Source organism: Camellia sinensis, chromosome 11 (assembly GCF_055761805.1).
Source record: "Camellia sinensis isolate YWXY chromosome 11, ASM5576180v1, whole genome shotgun sequence".
Taxonomy (NCBI): Eukaryota; Viridiplantae; Streptophyta; class Magnoliopsida; order Ericales; family Theaceae; genus Camellia; species Camellia sinensis.
The window spans coordinates 165,460,874-165,483,932 of NC_138971.1; the positions used below are offsets into that span (position 1 = coordinate 165,460,874).

Consider the following 23,059-nt stretch of genomic DNA (forward strand, 5'->3'; position numbering starts at 1 on the left):
CCTCTCTTCTCTGTGATTATGATTCTATTATGGCGGGAGGTCCGGCGGAAAAGGTTGAGGGCCGGCGGACGGCTAAGGTGAGGGTGCCGCCCGCCGGTGAAGCGAAAATATTAGGTGCTAAACCCGCTCTGATACCATGTTAAAATTAATACATATAGAAAGAGAGAGAGAACAAATTATGTATATATATTGATGTATTATTGATTGGTTTCTGATTTATATCTGATTGTTTACAATGATCATATATATAGAAGAAAATGTGGTAGTAGGTGTAGGTGGTAAGTGGTGGTAAATTGGTGGTAGGTGATGGTGGTAGGTGGTGGTAAATTGGTGGTAGGTGATGGTAAATTCTAACAGCCTTTATCTCTCTTCATCTATTTTTTTTTCTCTCATGTAATTTCTTCTTACCCAATATTATTTTGTTCCTCTCGTAATATCTTCTTGTTCAACATTGTTCTTTATAGTCTTATAAAACTATTGTTCTCTTTTTACTTGAAGCTTACATATTTCAGACTTGTTAGTCTACTCTCTTACCTGTAGGTGCTCATCATGGACAAAGTGACTATTAAAATACTGTCTTACTCATGCAAGATGGCTGATGTCACAGAGGAAGGAGTTTCATGTAAGACATTAAAGGCTGGTCTTGACAAGTTTGAATCCATTTTCTTCTCTATATAATTGTCGAGATGTTTCTGCCAAATCCATGCATGTTGTTGTTTGTGTGCATAAATTAATACTTCATCATGTCCATGCTCTTGGTTGTTTTCAATTTTTTTTTTTTTTTTTATTTCAATTGCTTCTATAGCATGATTTAATGCTTTAAGCAAAATTTTAAGATCCTGCAATGTTTTTCTAAATCTTTGAAGATATATATATATATATATATATATATATATATTCAAGTAGAATTAATCTATTGCAATTTCATTGGTGGCATGACATTTTGAGAAGCGCTTTTCCTAAACGGTTTGAGTGTTGACTCCTTGAACGTTTGGTGATCACCATTGCAATGGTTTGGTGGTCTTGATTATGGTAATTAATGCTGAATCTTACAAACCAATCATATACGTTTCATTGCAGTCTTGAGGAATGTAGGCTGGCCTATGTAATTGGATCTCTTTAGGTGAGGTGGGGCCTGGTTGACCGGGAAAATTCATTATTGTCGTCACGTCATATGATATTTACGTAGAGAAATCATTCAAGTGTCAGTATATTTAAAATTTGGTGTAGAGAGATCATTTTATCTTATGTTATAAAGTTTTTGAATATATCCCCAGCTCTTGCATCCATTTTAAGGAAAACATGAAATAGATGTAAGAGAAGAAATTTAAAATGCATGAGTTTATTTTGATATAAATATTTGATATTTTCTAAAGTGGGAGCATAATTACTTGCAGATTGTTTATAAAGGAGCATCTGATATACTAACAAACAGATTGATCTAAATCAGCCGTGTAATGTTTCAGTTTCACCCTCAAACAACATCTTAATCTACCCCCCACCTGTGTGCCTATTAGTATTTTGGAGTTGGAAAAGTTGCAATTTCCTTGAGGATTTTTTTGGGAATTTTTTAGACTAGGGTATATTAGTAATTTTCTCTTTGTTTGGCGTCCATGTTAAGGAGTATGGTTATCGTTTTGTTTAGTCCATTAATTATTTCGAAATAGTTAGATCTTAATCAGTTTAGAATTTTTTTTATTGTGTTTTCACAAAGTTCCTATTTTGAGATGTGAAAAGTTGACTAGTTCTACAATAATTGTATCATTGGCTTTTTGAGATGTGAAAACAACCTATACTGACATATTTGCCTTTTGTGATTATTGAAATGTTGGTATTGGTATTAAGAAATTGCCATTTATACTTTTTCTGCAGTGGTGGAAGACATATACAGGCGAAGGCAGCCATTGCCCACCATGGATGCCATATACTTCATCCAGCCTACTAAAGAAAAGTAATAGTTTCTTTCTAATTTTCTATACATATGATTTTGATTATTTGTACCTAAATTTCATCCAAGCTGTTTGGGTTTGGTTGGTGAACAATAGTCTTAGTGATTTAAGCATTCGTTTGAGTGTTCACTAGTATATTGGTTCTTAGAAGAAATATTACTTGTAAATGGTAGTGTACATAAATTTATCTCTCAACTAAATATTGGACTTCGACTCTTTATTAACATGCAGTGTTAATATGTTTTTGTCTGACATGACTGGAAGAGCAGCTCTGTACAAAAAGTATGTGACGTACCTTTATTTTATTTTATTTTGTTTTCATAATTTGATTGTTGTTCGTGCAATTTAATATTGTGGAAGTTGTAATTAGGTTTCTTAAGGATTTTTAATCACTTTGTTTTTGTGGTCATTGTTTTGTTTCTAGGGCATTTATTTTTTTCAGTTCACCTGTTCCACGAGAATTGGTTAATCATATCAAGAAGGATGGTAGTGTGTTACCTCGCATAGGTGCCTTGAGAGAGGTTACAGTTTCTGTGTTCACTTCAAGATCATTCTTGGTTCTGTGACTTTATTGAAACAATCTGCATGTGTCAAATTATTATTATTTTTTTGGTACAAGTCGAGTTGGTCCATTTCTTCTCATTATGGTGTGAAATATGCAGATGAACTTGGAGTATTTTGCTATAGATAGTCAGGTATGCTATGCTGCTGCACTGAATTTTATGTGAATTTCTAACAATCTGATTTCTTTCCAGCAACATTTCTTTATCTTTTAGTTTTCCTAAATATATTCCACAAATTGTTCATAGCATAGAGAGCATACTGACAGGTGTTATTGGGAATTTGGGATGACAAATATCTCTATGCAGTGGCTAATGACTAGAAAATGTTATTCGAGTTTTTTTGTGTGTGCGTGCGCACGCGTGTGAATTATTGAATGTGAAGTGCAATCTACTCGATTATTTGTCATTTCCCACGAGTCAACAATTTCAATTGTTGGAATCTATTGTCATCTACCAAACAGCATTCATAGGATACTGACACGAGTTATTGGGAATTGGGATGACAAATATCTCTATGCAGTGGCTAATGACTAGAAAATGTTTTTCAAATTTTTTTGTGTGCGCGCGTGCGCGCACGTGTGAATTATTGAATGTGAAGTGCAACCTACTCGATTATTTGTCATTCCCCGTGAGTCAACAATTTCAATAGTTGGAATCTATTGTCATCTACCAAACAGCATTCATAGTTAGAATCGTGTTCCCTGACCAAGGGCAATTTCCATGTGCACAATTTTTTAATTTTGTGAGAGCTTCATTCTTTAGAAAACTTTCATTAAAAAAAAAAAAAAAAAAAAAGCGTAAAATTTGATATCAGAACTGATTGTGATGAAAAGTAATGAAAATCATTGATCGAACAGGACTTAAAAATTGTTTCAGTTTTGTTGTCTTATGTTATGTATATAGATGAGTATATGCCTTATGGTATGAAGATATTCACTTATGGCTTACAGAAAGGAAAGAATTGCTTATTACCACCATTAATGCTAAATGAATTGGTCTTTTTCTATAAAGCATGGGTGCCGGTACGGATACGGGTATGGGTATGATACAAGTACGCCGATACGCTAAAATCTAAAAGGTATGGGTACGGCTAGGGTACGTTAAATATTTATTTATTTATTTATTTTTAAATTTATAGCTGAACATTCCACCTACAAATTAAAGTTCAAAACAATAGCTATAAAGAGAAATTATAAACTCAAAATAAATCAATATTCAACAATAAAAATACAATACTATACAACAATAAGTGGAAGAGGGCAAAATTACTCAATAACTGTGTAAAGAGTTGGTGGTTCCAAATTACATAAAATTTTTGAAGATGATTAAGGAGAAATAAGGCCATAGACTTGCATCAAATTCCAATTTCTGAAATGAAAAAAAAAAAAAAAAAACTGTTGTGGAGTACCCATGGAGGACCCACGGAGTACCCACCCCGCATCCATTGAGTACCCACCGCGTACCCAACTGTACTTGGTGTACCCACCGCATACCCTTGGCATACCCGGTATGCGTGCAGCCGTACCGGTATGCATACGCTCACCCGGTACCCGTGCTTCGTAGGTCTTTTTAAGGTTTTCAGTAATTCCTGTTGTTTGCTGGTTGGTCCTTGTAAAAATGATGATTCTGGAGTAGGTGAGGAGTGAGTGGTGGAGAGTAGGTGAAGTGGAGGTGGTAGTGGTGTAGTGGGTTAGGTTTAGTGGAGTAGGTGAGGTGGTAGTGGTGGTAGGTTTATGGTAAATTCTAACAGCCCCCCGCAAACTCAAGGAGGATAGAAACTAACCAACTTGAGTTTGAAGAGAGGAACAAAACAAGAAAAATACATAAAAATAAAAAAGGATAGGAGACACTGTATGGTCGTGTCAGACCATTGGTGAAGACACTGAAAGGTGGTGTCATAACGTTGTAGAGGACACTGTATGGGGGTGTCATAACTTTGTAGAGGACACTGTATGGGGGTGTCATAACTTTGTAGAGGACACTGTATGGGGGTGTCATAACGTTGTAGAGGACACTGTATGGTGGTGTCAGACCGATGTAGAAGACAGTTTATGGGGTCATGTCGGACCGTTGTAGAAGACAGTTTATGGGGTCATGTCGGACCGTTGTAGCAGACAATGTTGTGACAGTTGTTGTGACAGTTTACGGAGTCTTGCTGGACCCTTGTAGAAACTAACCGGAATCAATGTCGGGACAGTTTACAGAGTCTTGTCGGACCCATGAAGGAGCTAACCGGAATTAATGTCGGGACAGTTTACAGAGTCTTGTCAGACCCATAAAGGAGCTAACCGGAATCAATGTCGGGACAGTTTACAGAGTCTTGTCGGACCCTTAAAAAGTCGCACCTTCAAAAGGTGTGCCCAATTTTTTAAAAGGCGTGCCATCAAAAGGCGTGCCCATTGTATCAAAAGGTGTACCGGACATGATGGCGAGGCGCGTGACTTGACTTGCGCGCCCCGGTTGTCGTCTAGCGCCGAGCGGCGCATGATACGCGTGGCTGCTTTGGCTATATAACCAAGACGAAGGCAGAGGCTGAGGCAGAGAAAAACTGAGAGAAACCTCTGAAAAAATCCTTCGTGTTGCTGAGAAAGAGAGTTCCTTGTGCTGAGAGAGATAGTCTGTAACACTTTGTTGCCCAGAAAATGGCCTCGTCTTCCCGTGGACTGCTCACCCTCTTTCCCGACCTCAACGAGTCAACAAGAGAGAGAACTGGAGCGGTGGCACTGGAACCTCAACCGAGTGCCCCGGAGTTTGCTCCGTTGAACTTTCCGATGCGGTCGGTGGAGCAAAAAATGGCAGTGCAAACGGATGTGGAGGCTAATCAGTATACTTTGAAGGCATGTGTGGAGTCCATGACGGCGGTCACAAACTTGTCGCACCGGCTGCAGAGTAGGACAAATGAGGTGCAGCAATTAAACGCCCAGCTGGCTTTGCTCCAACGCATGTATAAGGATGCGCGAGCAGAGATAAGCGTGCTAAGGGCAGAAAACAAGGAGCTGAAACGGAAGGCCACCGTGATGTTCCGATTTGGAGGGCCACCATATGCTGTAGTGGAGGAGCAGGGAGGAGGCAACTTGCTTGGGGGTCTAGGAAGCACGGAGGCAACACCGTCAAGAGCCGCACAGGACGGAGGCAAGAAGAAGAGACCGGCGGCAGAGTAGATAAGAAAAACTCCCGCCTGTGGATGTGGTGTTTGTTTTTGTTGTTGTTGTTGTTGTTGTTGTTGTTTTTTTTTTTTTTTTTTTTTTTTTTTTTTTTATGTAAAAATGTGATCGGGGTTGATCCCTGAGATGAATAAAATGTGGTTTGTTGTGCAAATTTGTAAATTGTTTTTTTTTTTTTTTTTTTTTTTTTTTTTTTTTTTTTTTTTTTTGAATGGAAAAATTATGTGTCAAAATAATATATTATAACAAACATATATATATATAGTAAAATATAAAAGAAAGTGCGCTGGATTATGGCTCCAGGCCTTCTTCTTTTTTTTTTTTTTTTTTTTGTAATGAAAAAAAAAAATAAATAAATAAATAAAAGAAAAGAAAGAAAGGAGAGTGTAAAAGGGGGACACTGCCAGCGGAAAACATGTGCTTCCGGGTGAGGTCGGCAGGTTTTTTTTTTTTTTTTTTTTTTTTTAATAATGACGAAAAATAAAATAAAATAAAGAAAAGGAAAGTGGGGTGTGGATGAGTGGGGATAATATTTGATAATGATTACGAAAAATAAAATAAAAAAAGGAAAAGGAAAGTGGGGTGGTGGATGAGAGAGAAAGAGGCTTGAAAACATAGCAGAGGAAGAGGTTCAAGTGAGCTGGCTTCCTGCGGCGGCGGCATGTCCACCGCCAGAAACGCCGACGGAGTCGATGGAGTTCCTGGCTAGGTCATGGAGTCTGTCAGCCATGGAACTCTCTAAAGCTCTTTCTCATACTTGTATACCATTGGTCTCTAATCATCATCATCCAGCAGAGAAGTCACCACCACCACCACCTGTGAGTTCTGTTGGTGCTGTTGATGATCAACCACACCTCCTAATCTCCACAGCTCCAAAGGAACCTCGACTTCAACCTTTACCAAGTGCAGATAGCCCTCCAACATCTCCAAGAGGAAGTGATGATACTAAGGAATTGTTCCTACTCCATCAAGCTCTCAACCCAGATTTCCTCACTATTCAGCAGCTGCTAAAAAATGGGCTATGCAGGAACATCATGAGGGGAAGAAAAGTGGGAAGATGGCTGAAAGATCAGAAGGAGAGGAAGAAGCAGGAGCTTAGAACCCACAATGCTCAACTTCACGCATGACAATAGGAGCCCTGGTCATAGCATCCCTCAACACGACGCTGCTTGCCCCACCGGAGACGTAAATGGCTTTACAACCCCTGTTAGTACTGGCCACCAAACAACCCTCTGTTGTGGCCATCGGAACCGAATACTCCTTGCCGTCCAGCAAGAGAGGACCCGCTATACCCACCGGGATCTGAACATATCCTAGGAGAATCTGGTCAACGTCTTGTTCTTGAAGGTCGAGGTCGTCATCGGAGCCCCAGACGTCGTTGTGGGAAGAGCGGAGAAACAAAGACTGGACAAAGCCGATGCCAAAGAAGCCGAGGAGGTAGATGAAGGAAGCAACGAAGGCAACGATGGCGGCGATCTTGGAGAGGGTGATGAGGTAGAGAGATAAACATGAGGAGCTCCGGTGATGTAGAGTACGAGGAAGACTTGGAAGAGGATGACGAGGAAGAAGAATGTGCGGTGGCGTAGGGAAATGTTGGATAGGGCAGAGTTGAATGTGGGTTTGAGTTCTGGGGTGGTTTGAGTTGGTTGAGATCCGGCGGGTGGTCAAGGCAAGGTTGCCGCCCGCCGGAAGGCGAAGAACACCAAGATTTTTAACCTTGCTCTGATACCATGTAAAAATAAATGTATTATTGATTGATTGATTACAAGATTATTGTGTATATATTTTGTACAAGAATGCCTATTATATAGGAGATGATTCTGGAGTAGGTGAGGAGTGAGTGGTGGAGAGTAGGTGAAGTGGAGGTGGTAGTGGTGTAGTGGGTTAGGTTTAGTGGAGTAGGTGAGGTGGTAGTGGTGGTAGGTTTATGGTAAATTCTAACAGTCCTTCTGTTCTGCATCTTCAATTTTTACCTCTTTGTTCTTTTTTTAAAATTTTTTATTATCTCATAGTTGTTAAGTTTGGAAAAATCGTAGAAATGAGGGGGCAGTTTCAAGTTTTGATTTTGAATGGCTTAAAGTTGTAAAGAACTGAAGATAGACCACCAAGATACTATTAATTGGGGTCCTACCATCAACCCCTTGGCATATATGAGTCACACTATACACGTTCCATTACTCTCCACCTCATATTTCAGAAGCCATTATTTTTTATCCTGTAGTGATACTTTCAAGTTGATACTTAAAATTCCTCACCTTTGCCAGCACTAATAAAATCCTGTTTAACCCTATCAATTGTAAAAGCAAAATAAGAGAAAGAGCGAAAAGGTTAAAAATTAGTCATAGAGCTGTGACTATGCGTTAATCTTTCCATGCTTTATGAAGAACACGACTTTCAAGTTGTGAGGTTCCTGTGGCATCACTGGGTAATATTGCTCCAGAGTTGTTTTCTTCGTAGGGATTTCTCTGCTAGATAAATCATAAAGTTTGGAAGTGCAAGATGGCTCTTCTATCAAACAATTATTGTCTCACTGTTATTCTGAATGCTCAGCAATTCAATCCATGCATTTTCCCTCACTGCTATTCTGTTCTCTTTTTTGTTGCTATCAAAACATTTTATTAGATACCATGGGTTTTCTTAACTCTAGTTTTAACCAAATAGGGATTTATCACTGATAATGTGATGGCTTTAGAGGATCTGTTTGGGGATGAGGAGAGTACTCGTAAAGGTGATGCATGTTTGAATATGATGGCCACCCGCATTGCTACAGCTTTTGCTTCATTACGGGTATATAAATGAAGGCTCTTAATTTTTAATTCATACTGTATTAAACAATTCTAAGCTGTGTGAACTGGTGTTTTTCAGGAATTTCCTTTAGTACGCTATCATGCAGCCAAATCCCTTGATCCAACCACAATGACAACATTTCGTGATCTAATTCCTACAAAGGTTGCTGCTGGTGTTTGGAATTGTCTTATGAAATATAAAGCTGACCTCCCTAACTTTCCCCAGACAGAAACATGCGAGTTGCTTATTGTGGATAGATCTGTAGATCAGGTTCTTGGATGCTTGTGTTGGTTAAAATGTGCCTACTGACTTGGGTGTTATTTGATTGTGCTGAATATGTTTATTTTGCATTGCTAGATTGCTCCTGTCATACATGAATGGACATATGATGCAATGTGCCATGATTTATTAAATATGGATGGAAATAAATATGTGCATGAGGTAAGTTCTGTTCTAAATTTCATTTGTTGGTGAGTGTCCTTCATCTACTGCATATCACAACAAGGCAATTATACTTCTTAGATCCCAGGCAAAGCAGGTGGTGTACCTGAGAAAAAAGAAGTCCTTTTGGAGGATCACGATCCTATTTGGTTGGAGCTTCGCCATGCACATATAGCAGATGTATGTCTCATTCAAATAACTTTTATGTTTGAACAGAAACATCACGGATGTTGTTTGATCATTGATTACCATGTCAGGCTAGTGAACGGTTGCATGAGAAGATGATAAGTTTCGTATCAAGGAATAAAGCTGCACAAATTCACCATGGTTCAAGGTCCGTGTATTTGCTATTTCGATATCCTTTCATTATTAACGGTGACACGAGTAGTCATGATGAATGCTGTATTCTGTTAGTGGTCTGTGTAGTATTTGTTAGATTAACTACATATTCATTGTTAGACCCATATCCTAATAGCTGAAGCTTTTAGATGAGTTCGTGTGCAACAATTTACTTTTTAGGTTATGAAAAATTACATTTTTTTTTTTTGATAAGTAATTAATTTTATTAGAAAAGCATCAAGAAGATGCAAAGAATACAATGAACCTAGAACTCCTAACCAATAATTTTATCCAAAAAATCTATTAAAACAAATATATCCGGGTCGGCCCGTGACTCCAACCAAGTGCATAAAGTAAGCAACAAGCGATTCTCAAGCCAAGACACCGAATGAGTAATGTCGAGAAACGTCTGCTGATTCCTCTCCAACCAAACCAGCCACATTAAACAAAAAGGCACGACGGACTAAATCCACTGACGTCGACGACCAACATGAGCACCTCGCCAACCCCATAACATCTCCAACACCCCCTTGGGCTGCACCCAAACAGCCCCAAACAAAGAGTATACCAACCCCCATAGACGAGATGCAACATCACAATGAAGAAATAAATGATCCACCGACTCTGCATCCGTACAACACATACAACAGCGATTCACTAAGACATGACCTCGACGAACCAAATTATCAATAGTAAGATTCCGGCCCAAAACAGCTGTCCACAAAAAGAACACTACCTTAGATGGAACGCCCGGAACCCAAATGCTTCGCCAAGGGAACAACGTAGTCACCCCCCTCACCAGACTCCGATAAAAGGATGACACTGTAAAAAGGCCTTTTGTACCCAACGTTGTCCACACCACCCTATCCTCCCCTCGCCCAACGGGCCCCAAACCATATAAAAACCCGACATCTCCTCCAATTGAGTAGCCTCCCAATCCTGAATTGGCCGCCGCAGGCGGACGTCCCAGACTACCACCTCTCCATTTCCCAAACAGTTCGCCAGAGTCACCTGAGGCTCCGCCGCAATGCCAAAAATCAAAGGGAATCGATCTTCCAACAACACCTCCCCACGCCATTTATCCCTCCAAAACCTAACCCTCTCCCCATTTCCCACTCGGAAATGCACCCGATCCCAAAACTCATCCCTCCCAAACCAAATCTCTCTCCATAATCCCCGCCCATGAATTCTTGTAACTTTTCCCGTCCTCCAATCCCCGCTTTCTACGCCAAACTTTGCAGCAATCGCCCTTCGCCAAAGCCGGTCTCGCTCCCACGCAAAACGCCAAAACCATTTACCCAATAAGGCTCGATTAAAAGTAGCCAAACTCCGGACCCCCAAACCACCCGCGTCCTTTGGACAACAAATCCGATCCCATCCCACCAAATGATAACGGAAAACTTCCTCTCCACTCCTCCACAGAAAATCTCTCTGAAGCTTCTCCAAACGTCGAGCCACCGAAATCGGAATTACCTATACCGACATAAAGTAAGTTGGAACACTACTCAGCACACTCTGAATCAAAGTTAAACGTCCCCCTTTTGACAAATATTGCTTTTTCCAACCTGCCAGCCGCCGTTGCACTCTCTCCACCTACTCAGCACATTTTTATTTATATACAGACATTCATACATGGTATATAGATTGTCGTATCCTTAACGAATTCGTATTCTACTTTCTTAGAAATCATGTCGTACCCATATCCTGTATCTATATCCATGCTTCATAGTTGATTAACTACTACCTCTTCCAAACCCTACAGTAGCTTCGTGCACCAAATGAAACCTTTTTTTTTAACGAGTCACAATATGAGAGAGATGAGTCCAACTTTTACATCTCATTCTTTGAACTGTTATATCACCTTGTATAGTGTTACACTGTTTTGGGTATAACTCAACCCCTAAAAAGCTAGCTGTTGAGGTGAGGGTGCCCTCATGTTTATTTATTGCACATTACTTTTATAGCCAGGCAATGTAGGACTTTGGTTCACAGCCTCCCTCATGAGCACTGTGCTCATTCGGCAACACCTACCGCATGCAAGCTAGGGACATGCACCCTATCCATCCCTTGATCACCAATTATTCAAAAAGCTTAAGTTGTTAGAAAATAAGCCCAACAATGTATATCAAGCTATCTAACACCCTTCCTCATATGTAACCTTGTCTTGCATGTGAAGATCCAAACATTCGTATATGGAGAAAAAATGCAAACGGGGACCAATTACAAATGGAAAGATTTGAACCCAAACTTTCCCCAACCTGAGCTATGATACTATGTAAAGTTACCAATTGTTCCAATATTAGAAAATAGACCCAATAATGTATCTCAAGCTATCTAATAGATAGATCTTGCCATGTATAATTTTTTTTGTGATTCAAACTTCTCTAATGCAACCCGGCAATGCACACAACACGCCCTTCCTAGGACATGGCTGCAGTACCTTTTCCTTCAACATTTTGACTTTGATGTTGTTGGGGTGGGACATTGTGATTGATTTCCATGTGTGTAATTATTATTTTACATGTTTATAATTTAACTGAATTATTGTTGAGTTGGTTTCCATTCCTACATTTGAGATCTTGGTTGGACCCCGTGAATTTGATTATGTACTTATTTTTGTGAACTTTTGTTTTCATGGGGTAATCATGAAGGTGCAAATGTAGATGTTGAATTTTGGGACTTTTATCAATGTATCTTCTTATGCTTGCTTAACCTTTGATTGGGAAAATATTCATACTATTGTATATATTTATGATATTTCTCACTTTGAGGACTTTTTGTATAGAGATGGTGGTGAAATATCTACTCGTGATTTGCAAAAGATGGTTCAAGCGTTGCCACAATATAGCGAACAAATTGACAAACTTTCTCTTCATGTAGATGTGAGTTCCTTGTGCATATAAACATCATATGTTTTGTTTTCCTTTTCGGAAATGGACCTTTTGAAATGGATTTACCTTTTCATTGTATTTACTCCTTATGCACTTTAAATATAAGACATGTTTACTAGCTAGGGTTGAATTCACTCATGTTTATATATTATATAGTGTTAGATTGAAAATTAAAATGCTGTTAGATTTGCAATTGGTGATCTGTACAACTCTATGCTTGGATGTGACATTCGCTTCCCCCACTTTTATGTCTCTTTTCCTAATTGATCGCTTCTTCATAGAAGGAGTTTTACTTTTGATTTCGTAAACAAGTTTGTGGTTTCAATGCTCTTCACCAAGTGGTCCTGCCTGCAAATTAACACCTTAATACTTGGGTTGCACACACCATTTTTGGATATTCAGATCCATCTAGGTCATATATTTTTTGAATCATAGGTGAATGAGAAATTTCTCATACATAATGATAAATTTTCAGGTATAGAAAATTAGAGAACACAATTGTCTAATCGTCACTGCAATATAGTATTCCTTGAGTGCTTTCTGAGAGTATTATATTACATTAAATCTAATGTACCCATGATACTTCAGTTTCTGTTTACGCACAAAGAAATACTTTCTCAATTTAAATGTACAATTTATGTATAAGTCCTCTACTAGGAAAAATATTAGCATTTTTGCGAAATTATATTAGGAATGGGTTCATGCTAATGTGGTTTTATTGATGTAGATTGCTGGGAAAATCAATAATATTGTCAAGGAGATGGGGCTTAAAGAACTTGGGCAACTAGAGCAGGACCTTGTATTTGGAGATGCAGGAACTAAAGATGTAATTAACTTTCTAAGAACAAACCAGGTGAGAACTTGTTATTGCAAAATGCATGTGATTAAACCTTGTATGTATTTAAGTAAATTGCCTCTGTTATGCAGGATGTAACACGTGAAAATAAGTTGCGGTTGTTGATGATATATGCGGCATGTTATCCTGAAAAGTTTGAGGATGACAAAATCACAAAGTTAATGGAGGTAGGCCCCTTTGTCACTGTTAAAATCCACCTACTCTCCACCTACTTCACCCACTTAAACCTACTCCACTAAACCTAACCCACTACACCACTACCACCTCACCTACTCCACTAAACCTAACCCACTACACCACTACCACCTCCACTTCACCTACTCCTTACCTACTACACACTCACCCTCTTCTATATATAGGAATCATGAATCATTGTAATAGATATCAATATAAATCAATCAATAATACAATTCTCTATTTCTCTTTATACATTAAATTTCTACATGGTATCAGAGCAAGGTTAAGCACTTAGTATTTTTCGTTTCACCGGCGGGCGGCAACCTCGCCTTGGCCGCCCGCCGGACCTCAACCTATTCCGCTTATTTTCTACACATACCTTCCCATCACTGCCTAAATCCTCTCTCTTGAGGCCAATGTGAATTCCTCTTCTTCATAATCTGCACTAACTGTGGCATCTTTTCCTGGGGCAAACTCTGCAGCCCAACACTCAATCTATGCTTCTCCTCCATGCTCATTTGCCTCTTGTTAGGATCCTTCGCCTTCGGCTTTGGTTTGGGCTTCGCCACAGCCTTGAGCTTCACTGCAGCTTTCAGCTTCACGACAGCCTTCGGTTTCACAGCAGTTTTTGGCTTCGCAGTTGGCTTGGCCTTTGCCGCTGGCTTGGGCTTCACAGCGGCTTTAGCTTTTGGCGCAGCAGCTTTTGTCTTAGCCGGAGCCTTCTTTTCCTTTTTCGCTTTTACAGCCTTCGGCTTTGCAGCAGCCTTCGGCTTTGCTTCCCTCTGGTGGCTCCCCAGGTTCCACCTGAGCTGCATGATTCATTTATAGCTGCAATTGATAAGAGAAGTATTAGAACAATGCCCAATAGAAGTATGCCAGCTGCTCCTTACCCTACTCCTGGAGCACTATTAATAGGTGATGCTTTCAACATGCGTCATCCTTTAACTGGTGGAGGAATGACTGGAGCCCTGTATAAGGTGTTTTGTGCATCTCCTGATCAAGCAAGGAAGGAAATGCGTGAAGCATGTTTTGATTATTTGAGCCTTGGAGGTGTGTGTTCAACAGGACCAGTGGCTTTACTCTCTGGTCTAAATCCCTGCCCATTGAGCTTGATACTCCATTTCTTTGCTATAGCCATATATGGTGTTGGCCGTCTCTTGCTACCATTTCCTTCCCCTAAGCGCCTGTGGATAACAGCTAGATTATTTTTGGGTGCATCGGCTATCATTTTTCCCCTCTTTCTCTCACATGGGCTTGTCCCCTCTCTCTCCTCCATTTGATTTCAAAATCCATTATTTTTATTTATTTTCTCCAAACCACTTTCCTTATTTCCCCCATCTTTCATTTTGATTTCAAATATATTTTTATTATTTCTTTCTTTATTTTTCTTTCACATTATTTTTTAATCTTTTTCAAATTCCATTCATACCATATAGCTTTGCACACCAAACCATCTTTTATTCATCTCAGGGATCAACCCCGATCACAATTTTAACAAAAAAAAAAAAAAAAAAAAACAACCACAACAACACAACACCACAACACCACAAGATTTGTTTTCTTTTCTGCAGACGGCCACCCACCGACCTCACTTTTTCGCCTATTCCGCCGGTTTTTTCTTCTTGCCTCCGTCCTGGGCGGCCCTTGACGGTGTTGCCTCCGTGTTTCCTACTCCACTGGGCACGATCACTCCACCCTGCTCCTCCACTACAGCATATGGCGGACCTCCAAATCGGAACATAACGGTGGCCTTCCGCTTCAGCTCCTTATTTTCCGCCTTTAGCACACTTATCTCTGCTCGCGCATCCTTATACATGTGTTGGAGCAGAGCCAGTTGGGCGTTTAACTGCTGCACCTCATTTGTCCTACTCTGCAGCCGGTGCGACAAGTTTGTGACCGCAGTCATAGTTTCAACACAGGACTTCAATGTATACTGATTAGCTTCAATATCCGTTTGCACTGCCATTTTTTGCTCCACCGACCGCATCGGAAAGTTCAACGGAGCAAAACCAGAGGTGTTTGGTTGAGGTTCACAGGCCACCGCACCAGTTATCTCTCTTGTTGACTCGTTGAGGTCGGGAAAGAGAGTGAGCAGACCACGGGAAGAAGAGGCTATGTTCTGGGTAGCTGAACGGGAAGAAGAAGCCATGTTTTTGGGTTGCTGAGTGTTTCAGAGAAGGGTTGGTTACAGAATGTTACAAAGAACGAAGAGGTTTCAACTGGTTTGTTATGCTTCCAAGCCTCAGACTTCGCTTTGGTTTATAAAGACAGAGACGACGAGGCCGACATGCGCTCTGTCAATCACGTGCATCGCCGCGTGTCAGGCGCCCCTTTTGATGGCACGACGCTTTCTGTCGGGCACGTCTTTTGATGAAGTGGGCGCGCCTTTTGATGGCACGCCTTTTTATGGATTGGGCACGTCTTTTGATGGCACGCTTTTTGAAAGATTGGGCACACCTTTTGAGGATGCGACTTTTTAAGGGTCCGACAAGACTCTATAAACTGTCCCGACATTGATTCCAGTTAGTTTCTACAAGGGTCCAGCAAGACTCCGTAAACTGTCACAACAACTGTCACAACACCTTTTCAGGGTGCGACTTTTTAGGGGTCCGACAAGACTCTGTAAACTGTCCCGACATTGATTTCGGTTAGTTTCTACAAGGGTCCAGCAAGACTCCGTAAACTGTCATAACAACTATCACAACATTGTCTGCTACAACGGTCCGACATGACCCCATAAACTGTCCTCTACATGGTTATGACACCCCCATACAGTGTCCTCTACAACGTTATGACACCACCATCCAGTGTCTTCACCAATGGTCTGACACGACCATACAGTGTCTCTTATCCTCTTTTATTTTTATGTATTTTCTTGTTTTGTTACTCTCTCCAAACTCAAGTTGGTTAGTTCCTATCCCCCTTGAGTTTGCGGGGGGCTGTTAAAATCCACCTACTCTCCACCTACTTCACCCACTTAAACCTACTCCACTAAACCTAACCCACTACACCACTACCACCTCACCTACTCCACTAAACCTAACCCACTACACCACTACCACCTCCACTTCACCTACTCCTTACCTACTACACACTCACCCTCTTCTATATATAGGAATCATGAATCATTGTAATAGATATCAATATAAATCAATCAATAATACAATTCTCTATTTCTCTTTATACATTAAATTTCTACAGTCACTATTTTCTAATTTCATTGCCATCTCTTGTTCCCTTCGAGGTCAATCAGTTAACCTATTGTAACTTTCTTTCTTGAATTACTGTTTGGGTCTAAAACATGGATACAATTCAGCCATCAAACTCAATTTGAAGTAGAGAATGAATTTTTTTTTCTTCTTCCTCCCTACATAGCCTATTGAGGGCTTTGAATCTTGCTGAAGTTGCATGAGTTTGTACTATTTGGAGTCAGGAAGTAACATTCCCGTGCATTTTTAGAAAGTTTTTGTAAGAAATAATGTATAGAGAAAGAGAGAGAATAAATTGTATGTATTATTATTGATTGATATATTGATATCGTTGTATTTATTACAATTACAAGGATTCCTATTATATAGGAGTGTGTTTGGGAGTAGGTGGAGAGTAGGTGAAGTGGAGGTGGTAGTGGTGTAGTGGGTTAGGTTTAGTGGAGTAGGTGAGGTGGTAGTGGTGGTAGGTTTATGGTAAATTCTAACAGCCCCCCGCAAACTCAAGGAGGATAGAAACTAACCAACTTGAGTTTGAAGAGAGGAACAAAACAAGAAAATACATAAAAATAAAAAAAGATAGGAGACACTGTATGGTCGTGTCAGACCGTTGGTGAAGACACTGAAAGGTGGTGCCATAACGTGGTAGAGGACACTGGATGGTGGTGTCATACCGATGTAGAAGACAGTTTATGGGGTCATGTCGGACCGTTGTAGCAGACAATGTTGTGACAGTTGTTGTGACAGTTTACGGAGTCGTGCTGGACCCTTGTAGAAACTAACCGGAATCAATGTCGGGACAGTTTACAAAGTCTTGTCGGACCCTTGTAGAAACTAACCGGAATCTATGTCGGGACAGTTTACAGAGTCTTGTCGGACCCATAAAGGAGCTAACCGGAATCAATGTCGGGACAGTTTACAGAGTCTTGTCGGACCCTTGTAGAAACTAACCGGAATCAATGTCGGGACAGTTTACAGAGTCTTGTCGGACCCTTGTAGAAACTAACCGGAATCTATGTCGGGACAGTTTACAGAGTCTTGTCGGACCCTTAAAAAGTCGCACCCTCAAAAGGTGTGCCCAATTTTTCAAAAGGCGTGCCATCAAAAGGCGTGCCCAATCCATAAAAAGGCGTGCCATCAAAAGGCGTGCCCAAGTCATAAAAAGGTGTGCCTGACATGATGGCGAGGCACGTGGGCGCCTTGGCTTGCGCGCCCGTTGGTCGGCTGTCGGCAAGTGGCGCGCGATGCGCGGATCGACCCTGGCTATTTAAACCAAGGTTGAGGCAGAGGCTGAGGCAGACAAAAAACTTCTGAAAATCCTCTGAAAAAACTCTTCCTTTGCTGAGAGAGAAACTCTGTAATATTCTGTAACCAACCCGTCTCTGAAACACTCAGCAACATGGCCTCTTCTTCCCGTCCAGCTACCCAGAACATGGCCTCCTCTTCCCGTGGGCTGCTCACGCTCTTTCCAGAACTGAACGAGTCCACAAAAGAAATAACTGGTGCGGTGGCCAGTGAATCTCAACCAAACACCTCTGGTTTTGCTCCGTTGAACTTTCCGATGCGGTCGGTGGAGCAAAAAATGGCGGTGCAAACTGATATTGAGGCCAATCAGTATACTCTGAAGTCATGCGTGGAAACCATGACTGCGGTCACAAATTTGTCGAACCGGCTGCAGAGTAGGACAAATGAGGTGCAGCAGTTAACCGCCCAGCTGGCTCTGCTCCAACGCATGTATAAGGATGCGCGAGCAGAGATCAGTGTGCTAAAGGCGGAAAACAAGGAGCTGAAGCGGAAGGCCAGTTTTATGTTCCGATTTGGAGGGCCGCCATATGCTGCAGTGGAGGAGCAGGGAGTAGTGATCATGCCCAGTGGAGTGGGAAACACGGAGGCAACACCGGCAAGGGCCGCCCAAGACGGTGGCAAGAAGAAAAGACCGGCGGAATAGGCGAGAAGAAAAATCCCACTGTTCCGATTTGTGTTGGTTGTGTTTTGTTTTGTTTTGTGTTTTTTTTTATTTTTATTTATTTATTTTTATTTTTTTTTTTATGGTGTAAAATGCTGATCGGGGTTGATCCCCGGCATGAAGAAATGACAAGTTTGTAAGATGTTTTTTTTTTTTTTTTTTTTTTTTTTTTTTTTTTTTTTTTGGGAGTGTTTTGTTGAAAAAATAAAAATAAAATGAAAGAAAACAAGGGAGAAAGAAAATAGATAAAAAATATTTATAGATGGATTATATGAAAAACATCAGTGCGATTGTTTCAAAATAAAGTGGGGTATTTAAAAAAGAGGAAAAGTGACTTGGAAAAAATAAATAAAAATAAGTGATTTTTGAAATCAAATGGAGGAGAGAGAGGGACAAACCCATGTGATAAAGTGGAGAGAGAGTCGGTGAGTGGGGTGCAAAAGGTGAAGGAGAAATGATGGATTGAAAATGGTTTGGGTCAAAAGTGGACACTGTTAGTGGGGAACATGAGTGCATTGATTATTTGATATAATAATAATAATAATAAAAATAAAAAGTTAGAACAGTTGGAGAGAATGAGTGGAGTATGGTAAGGGTTTCATCCAAAGCCAAAATTCCTGCAGCGAATCACTTCGCAAATCCTAGCATGAGCTTTTTCTCTTTCCAGGCTTATTCATGAATTTCCTGGTGATTTCAAGAGCCTCTGGTGGCATTGTGGCAGAGAACACCCCAACCTGGATTTTGGGTGGCAGCAACTGAGAACACCCCAACCTGGATTTTGGGTGGCAGCAACTGGAAAATATCATAGATCTGATTTTTAAAAACCTCGTGACAGAATTTCATCAGCTTCATCCAAAACAAACATTTTGATGTAAACAGGGCGAAGTGATTGTCTCCGCAACATGTCAAACACACGACCAGGAGTACCAACAACAACATGAACCCCACTGGAGAGAATGCGCTGATCTTCGCGCACACTAGTCCCTCCAACACAAGCATGAACCGTCACACTTTGCTGGGCAAGTTCAAGAGTGGGTGGAAGAACCAAAGCTTGGCACTCAACCAAGCTATAATCTAGCTGCTGCAGAATTCCAGAGCAGAATGTTGCAGTGTTTCCAGTTCCAGACTGTCTCGTCATATGAGGTGAAGAATTCTTCTCCATCAGCCTCACACATGACTACAGTTGCACAAATCTTTGTTGATTTTATCAGCGGAATAGGTTGAGGTCCGGCGGGCGGCTAAGGTGAGGTTGCCGCCCGCCGGGGAAGCGAAAATACTAGGTTTTAAACCAGCTCTGATACCATGTAAGAAATAATGTATAGAGAAAGAGAGAGAATAAATTGTATGTATTATTATTGATTGATATATTGATATCGTTGTATTTATTACAATTACAAGGATTCCTATTATATAGGAGTGTGTTTGGGAGTAGGTGGAGAGTAGGTGAAGTGGAGGTGGTAGTGGTGTAGTGGGTTAGGTTTAGTGGAGTAGGTGAGGTGGTAGTGGTGGTAGGTTTATGGTAAATTCTAACAGTTTTATATACTGATTAACAAAGTACCATAGATGCATATGTTGACTTGAAAATGTTACATATTTTTGGCTTTTCTTAACTTCATGCGTCGCATAGCAATTTGTGAAATCTGTAGGACACCGGTTTATCATCACACCTCACATAAGTTAAATTAACACGGTCATAGTCAATGCCTAATATTTATGTTTTGACTGCCGACTGTCATTTTCATATAGGCAAAACATGAAAGTTTTGATTTTTGGGCAAAACATGAAACTCAATTTCTTTTCAATTATGATAATTCGTCTGAGCCTTTTTAGTGGGCAACTGCAAAAGGTAGGATCTCACGATAGTAGATCTTCCATGGGTCAGCTTTACAGACTTACCTATTTTTCCTTTCAGTTAGCAAGATTACCACCCGAGGATATGAATGCTGTGAATAATATGAGATTGCTTGAGGGATCATCAGATACCAAGAAAAGCTCAACTGGTGCTTTTTCTCTGAAATTTGATGTTCATAAGGTAAACGTGGTTGGGTGTTATAATTTTGTCGTGCTTGACAGATTGTATGTCAAACATATAATCTCACACCTTTTCCCCATAATTTCTTTTTAACTTCAGAACAAGCATGCTGCTAGAAAAGATCGTACTGGTGAACAAGTGATGTGGCAGCTGTCGCGCTTTTACCCTATGGTAGAGGTAAATTCCAGATTAAATTTATTTCCTCCTACATTGCAGGGAAGTCATATCATTATCTGATGGTGCACAATTCTGAGATATTCCCGGATATCCTTCTGTTTCTTCCTAACATATCCATGATCGTAAAGTATTTTTTTAATCTCGAACACATTCAATAATTATCAGATACTCTGGATACATATCCAATGTATAGTTGATGTAGAGATTTTTCCTTTCTAGTAATCACAAGAAAAATATGAGGTGTTTTATATCTTGACCCATAATTGTTTGAACCTGATGAGGATAAATCATTAAGAATTAGTGCAGGTTCTGTTAGAATGCAACATAACATCCATGTTTCTTTCATGAAAATATAATATTTCAAATTAGGAACTTAGGATATTTTAATAAATTCATGAAATTGATTGTTTTATACAGTACACACGCATATAATGTTGTGCTCCTGTTGCATCTGTATCCTTTTTTTCCTGAGTATTGGTATTGGTCGGTCTATATTGAGTGTATTTGTATCTGTGGTCACTTTCTAGATTGCAGTGTGGGGGTATTCTTATAATTTCTATTCTATATTGTTTTTTACTTTAATTATGGGTTTTTCTCTGTATTAATATTTTACTTAGTTTGATCGCCCATAAAAAATTGGTGTATTTTTTGGATACCTCTTACCAATTACATTATCTGCAAATTTATCAAAGTCTTACCTGTGCCATCGCTTATTGTTTTGCGATGGAGTTGTTTGAAGAGGACTATGGTGCAAGTTGTTTGTGGATGAATTGTTATATAAATAAAAAGTAGAAGGGGATTCAGCAAAAAAATACATTTTTATTTGTTAACTTTTATTCGCAAAACCGCAAATACTAATTCAACATGAAAAAAAATCACTCAATCTATAATTGAACATTATTCAACGTACAAAATACTATTCCATCAATCATAAACCATTACGTCATAGATGTAAAAAGAATTGAATAGATCATCCACATAAAAAATACATGAATCCCCACTATTTTGATTAAGAAGTAATAATATGGTGTTACCATTTATCAGAAGTTTGCACAATTTTTTTACAAAACCAGCGCAAATGGAAGCAGATAATAGGAACATTAGAAAGCTGAGAGGGGAAACCGATTTTTTCAAGGAGATGTGCTTTTTGACTCTCTCAACTGGGAGGTTATTATGGCAAATGACTTGTAAACACATGCATTACACTGTTCCAGCCAAATTTTAAAACCTCTTAGATAACCAGCAATAGGAATAGTCATGTTATGATTTTTGCAATATCGTATTCATGCTTCTACAGATGGAAGTGATTTCCTGATTGAAGTTTTTGTCATTTTTTAGGAACTCATTGAAAAACTTAGCAAAGGTGAGCTGCCAAAGGATGACTACCCATGTATGAATGACCCAAGTCCAACTTTCCATGGGACGTCCCGGACTGCTTCAGTACAAACTAATCAAGCTCCTGCTCCTCATTCGATGAGACAAAGACGGGCAACATGGGCTCGGCCTCGAGACTCTGAGGATGGATATTCAAGGTATATTTGTGGCTACTGGCTCTTCATTGGTTTCAGTAGTTTTCCGAGTTGAATCATACAATAACTGCCTGGTTAATCCGTGACCAAACTTTGACCTATACTTGATCTATTGGTTCATTCTCGTTTTGCTCGCATTGTCATTTCATTCTGGAATCTTATTTTTCTATTACTTGCCTGTTTGTAGTGATTCAATTCTAAGACATGCATCTAGTGATTTCAAGAAGATGGGCCGACGTATTTTTGTATTTATTGTTGGTGGAGCAACTCGATCTGAGGTATGATTTTATTTACTCCCTCCGTCCCAAAATAATTGTACTTTTTGGAGAATCTAACTTTTTTTTGGTAGTACAATTATTGTACTTTTGAAATATTAAATTTCCAACATTGTCTTTTGATGGTACATTTTTTGAGAAATATCAATTGTCATAATTGTACATTTTGTGTTGTTAATGAATTTAAAAGAAGGGAAAAAATAGGAAATTCATATTATTTGTCTTTGATTTTTGAAAAGGGATTAATATTTTGGGACAATAAAAAATGAAATAAGAGACTAATATTTAGGGACGGAAGGAGTATTTATGTTCTGACAGAGTTCAGGATTGCTGCTCTTTTCTGGCATCTATTTGTTCTTAATATGAGATATTACTTGTTTCCAGCTACGGGTTTGTCACAAGCTGACAGCAAAGCTCAACAGGGAAGTTGTTTTAGGGTCCTCTAGTCTTGATGATCCCCCGCAATTTATTACGGTATGTAGCTTCTTTCTTTTGTATGGACGGTCTTTAATAGCAGTTCAAATTGTTGGGTACTTAAGTGTCGAATAGTTTTGATATATATTGTTGGATTCATTTTTTTAAAGTTTTTTTTGGGACAATTGGTGAGCGATGGTATCAGAGCTCATGTTGGGAGAGATCTTAGGTCCAAGTTTCTTTCTTTGCACTTGCAGTTACATGAAAAGTACCTTCATTTTTTTTTTCTTCTT

At 39.7% G+C, this 23,059-nt stretch overlaps 2 protein-coding genes across 9 annotated transcripts in view; both read left to right on the forward strand.

Annotated features, from left to right (window-relative positions):
- The window catches only part of LOC114312038 (SNARE-interacting protein KEULE), a 32,008-nt gene that overhangs the window by 8,217 nt on the left and 732 nt on the right, over positions 1-23,059 (forward strand). For 4 of the 8 annotated variants that reach the window (XM_028258212.2, XM_028258209.2, XM_028258211.2 and 1 more), the window contains 18 exons: positions 541-622; positions 1,873-1,951; positions 2,181-2,231; positions 2,374-2,470; positions 2,612-2,644; positions 8,338-8,463; positions 8,542-8,733; positions 8,821-8,904; positions 8,986-9,084; positions 9,162-9,238; positions 12,029-12,125; positions 12,862-12,987; positions 13,062-13,157; positions 20,252-20,371; positions 20,471-20,548; positions 21,887-22,080; positions 22,265-22,355; positions 22,737-22,826. In XM_028258212.2, coding sequence (XP_028114013.2) covers positions 541-622; positions 1,873-1,951; positions 2,181-2,231; positions 2,374-2,470; positions 2,612-2,644; positions 8,338-8,463; positions 8,542-8,733; positions 8,821-8,904; positions 8,986-9,084; positions 9,162-9,238; positions 12,029-12,125; positions 12,862-12,987; positions 13,062-13,157; positions 20,252-20,371; positions 20,471-20,548; positions 21,887-22,080; positions 22,265-22,355; positions 22,737-22,826 — 1,812 coding nt within the window. Of the gene's footprint in view, positions 1-512; positions 623-1,872; positions 1,952-2,180; positions 2,232-2,373; positions 2,471-2,611; positions 2,645-8,337; positions 8,464-8,541; positions 8,734-8,820; positions 8,905-8,985; positions 9,085-9,161; positions 9,239-12,028; positions 12,126-12,861; positions 12,988-13,061; positions 13,158-20,251; positions 20,372-20,470; positions 20,549-21,886; positions 22,081-22,264; positions 22,356-22,736; positions 22,827-23,059 lie in introns of all 8 variants that reach the window. The other 4 variants (XM_028258213.2, XM_082896025.1, XM_082896024.1 and 1 more) reach the window with 2 other exon arrangements.
- Positions 6,270-6,953, forward strand: LOC145802989 (VAN3-binding protein-like; the record flags this gene model as incomplete). Its single annotated transcript, XM_082896026.1, has 1 exon — positions 6,270-6,953. A coding segment is annotated over one exon (534 nt), but the record flags the coding sequence as incomplete, so codon positions are not given.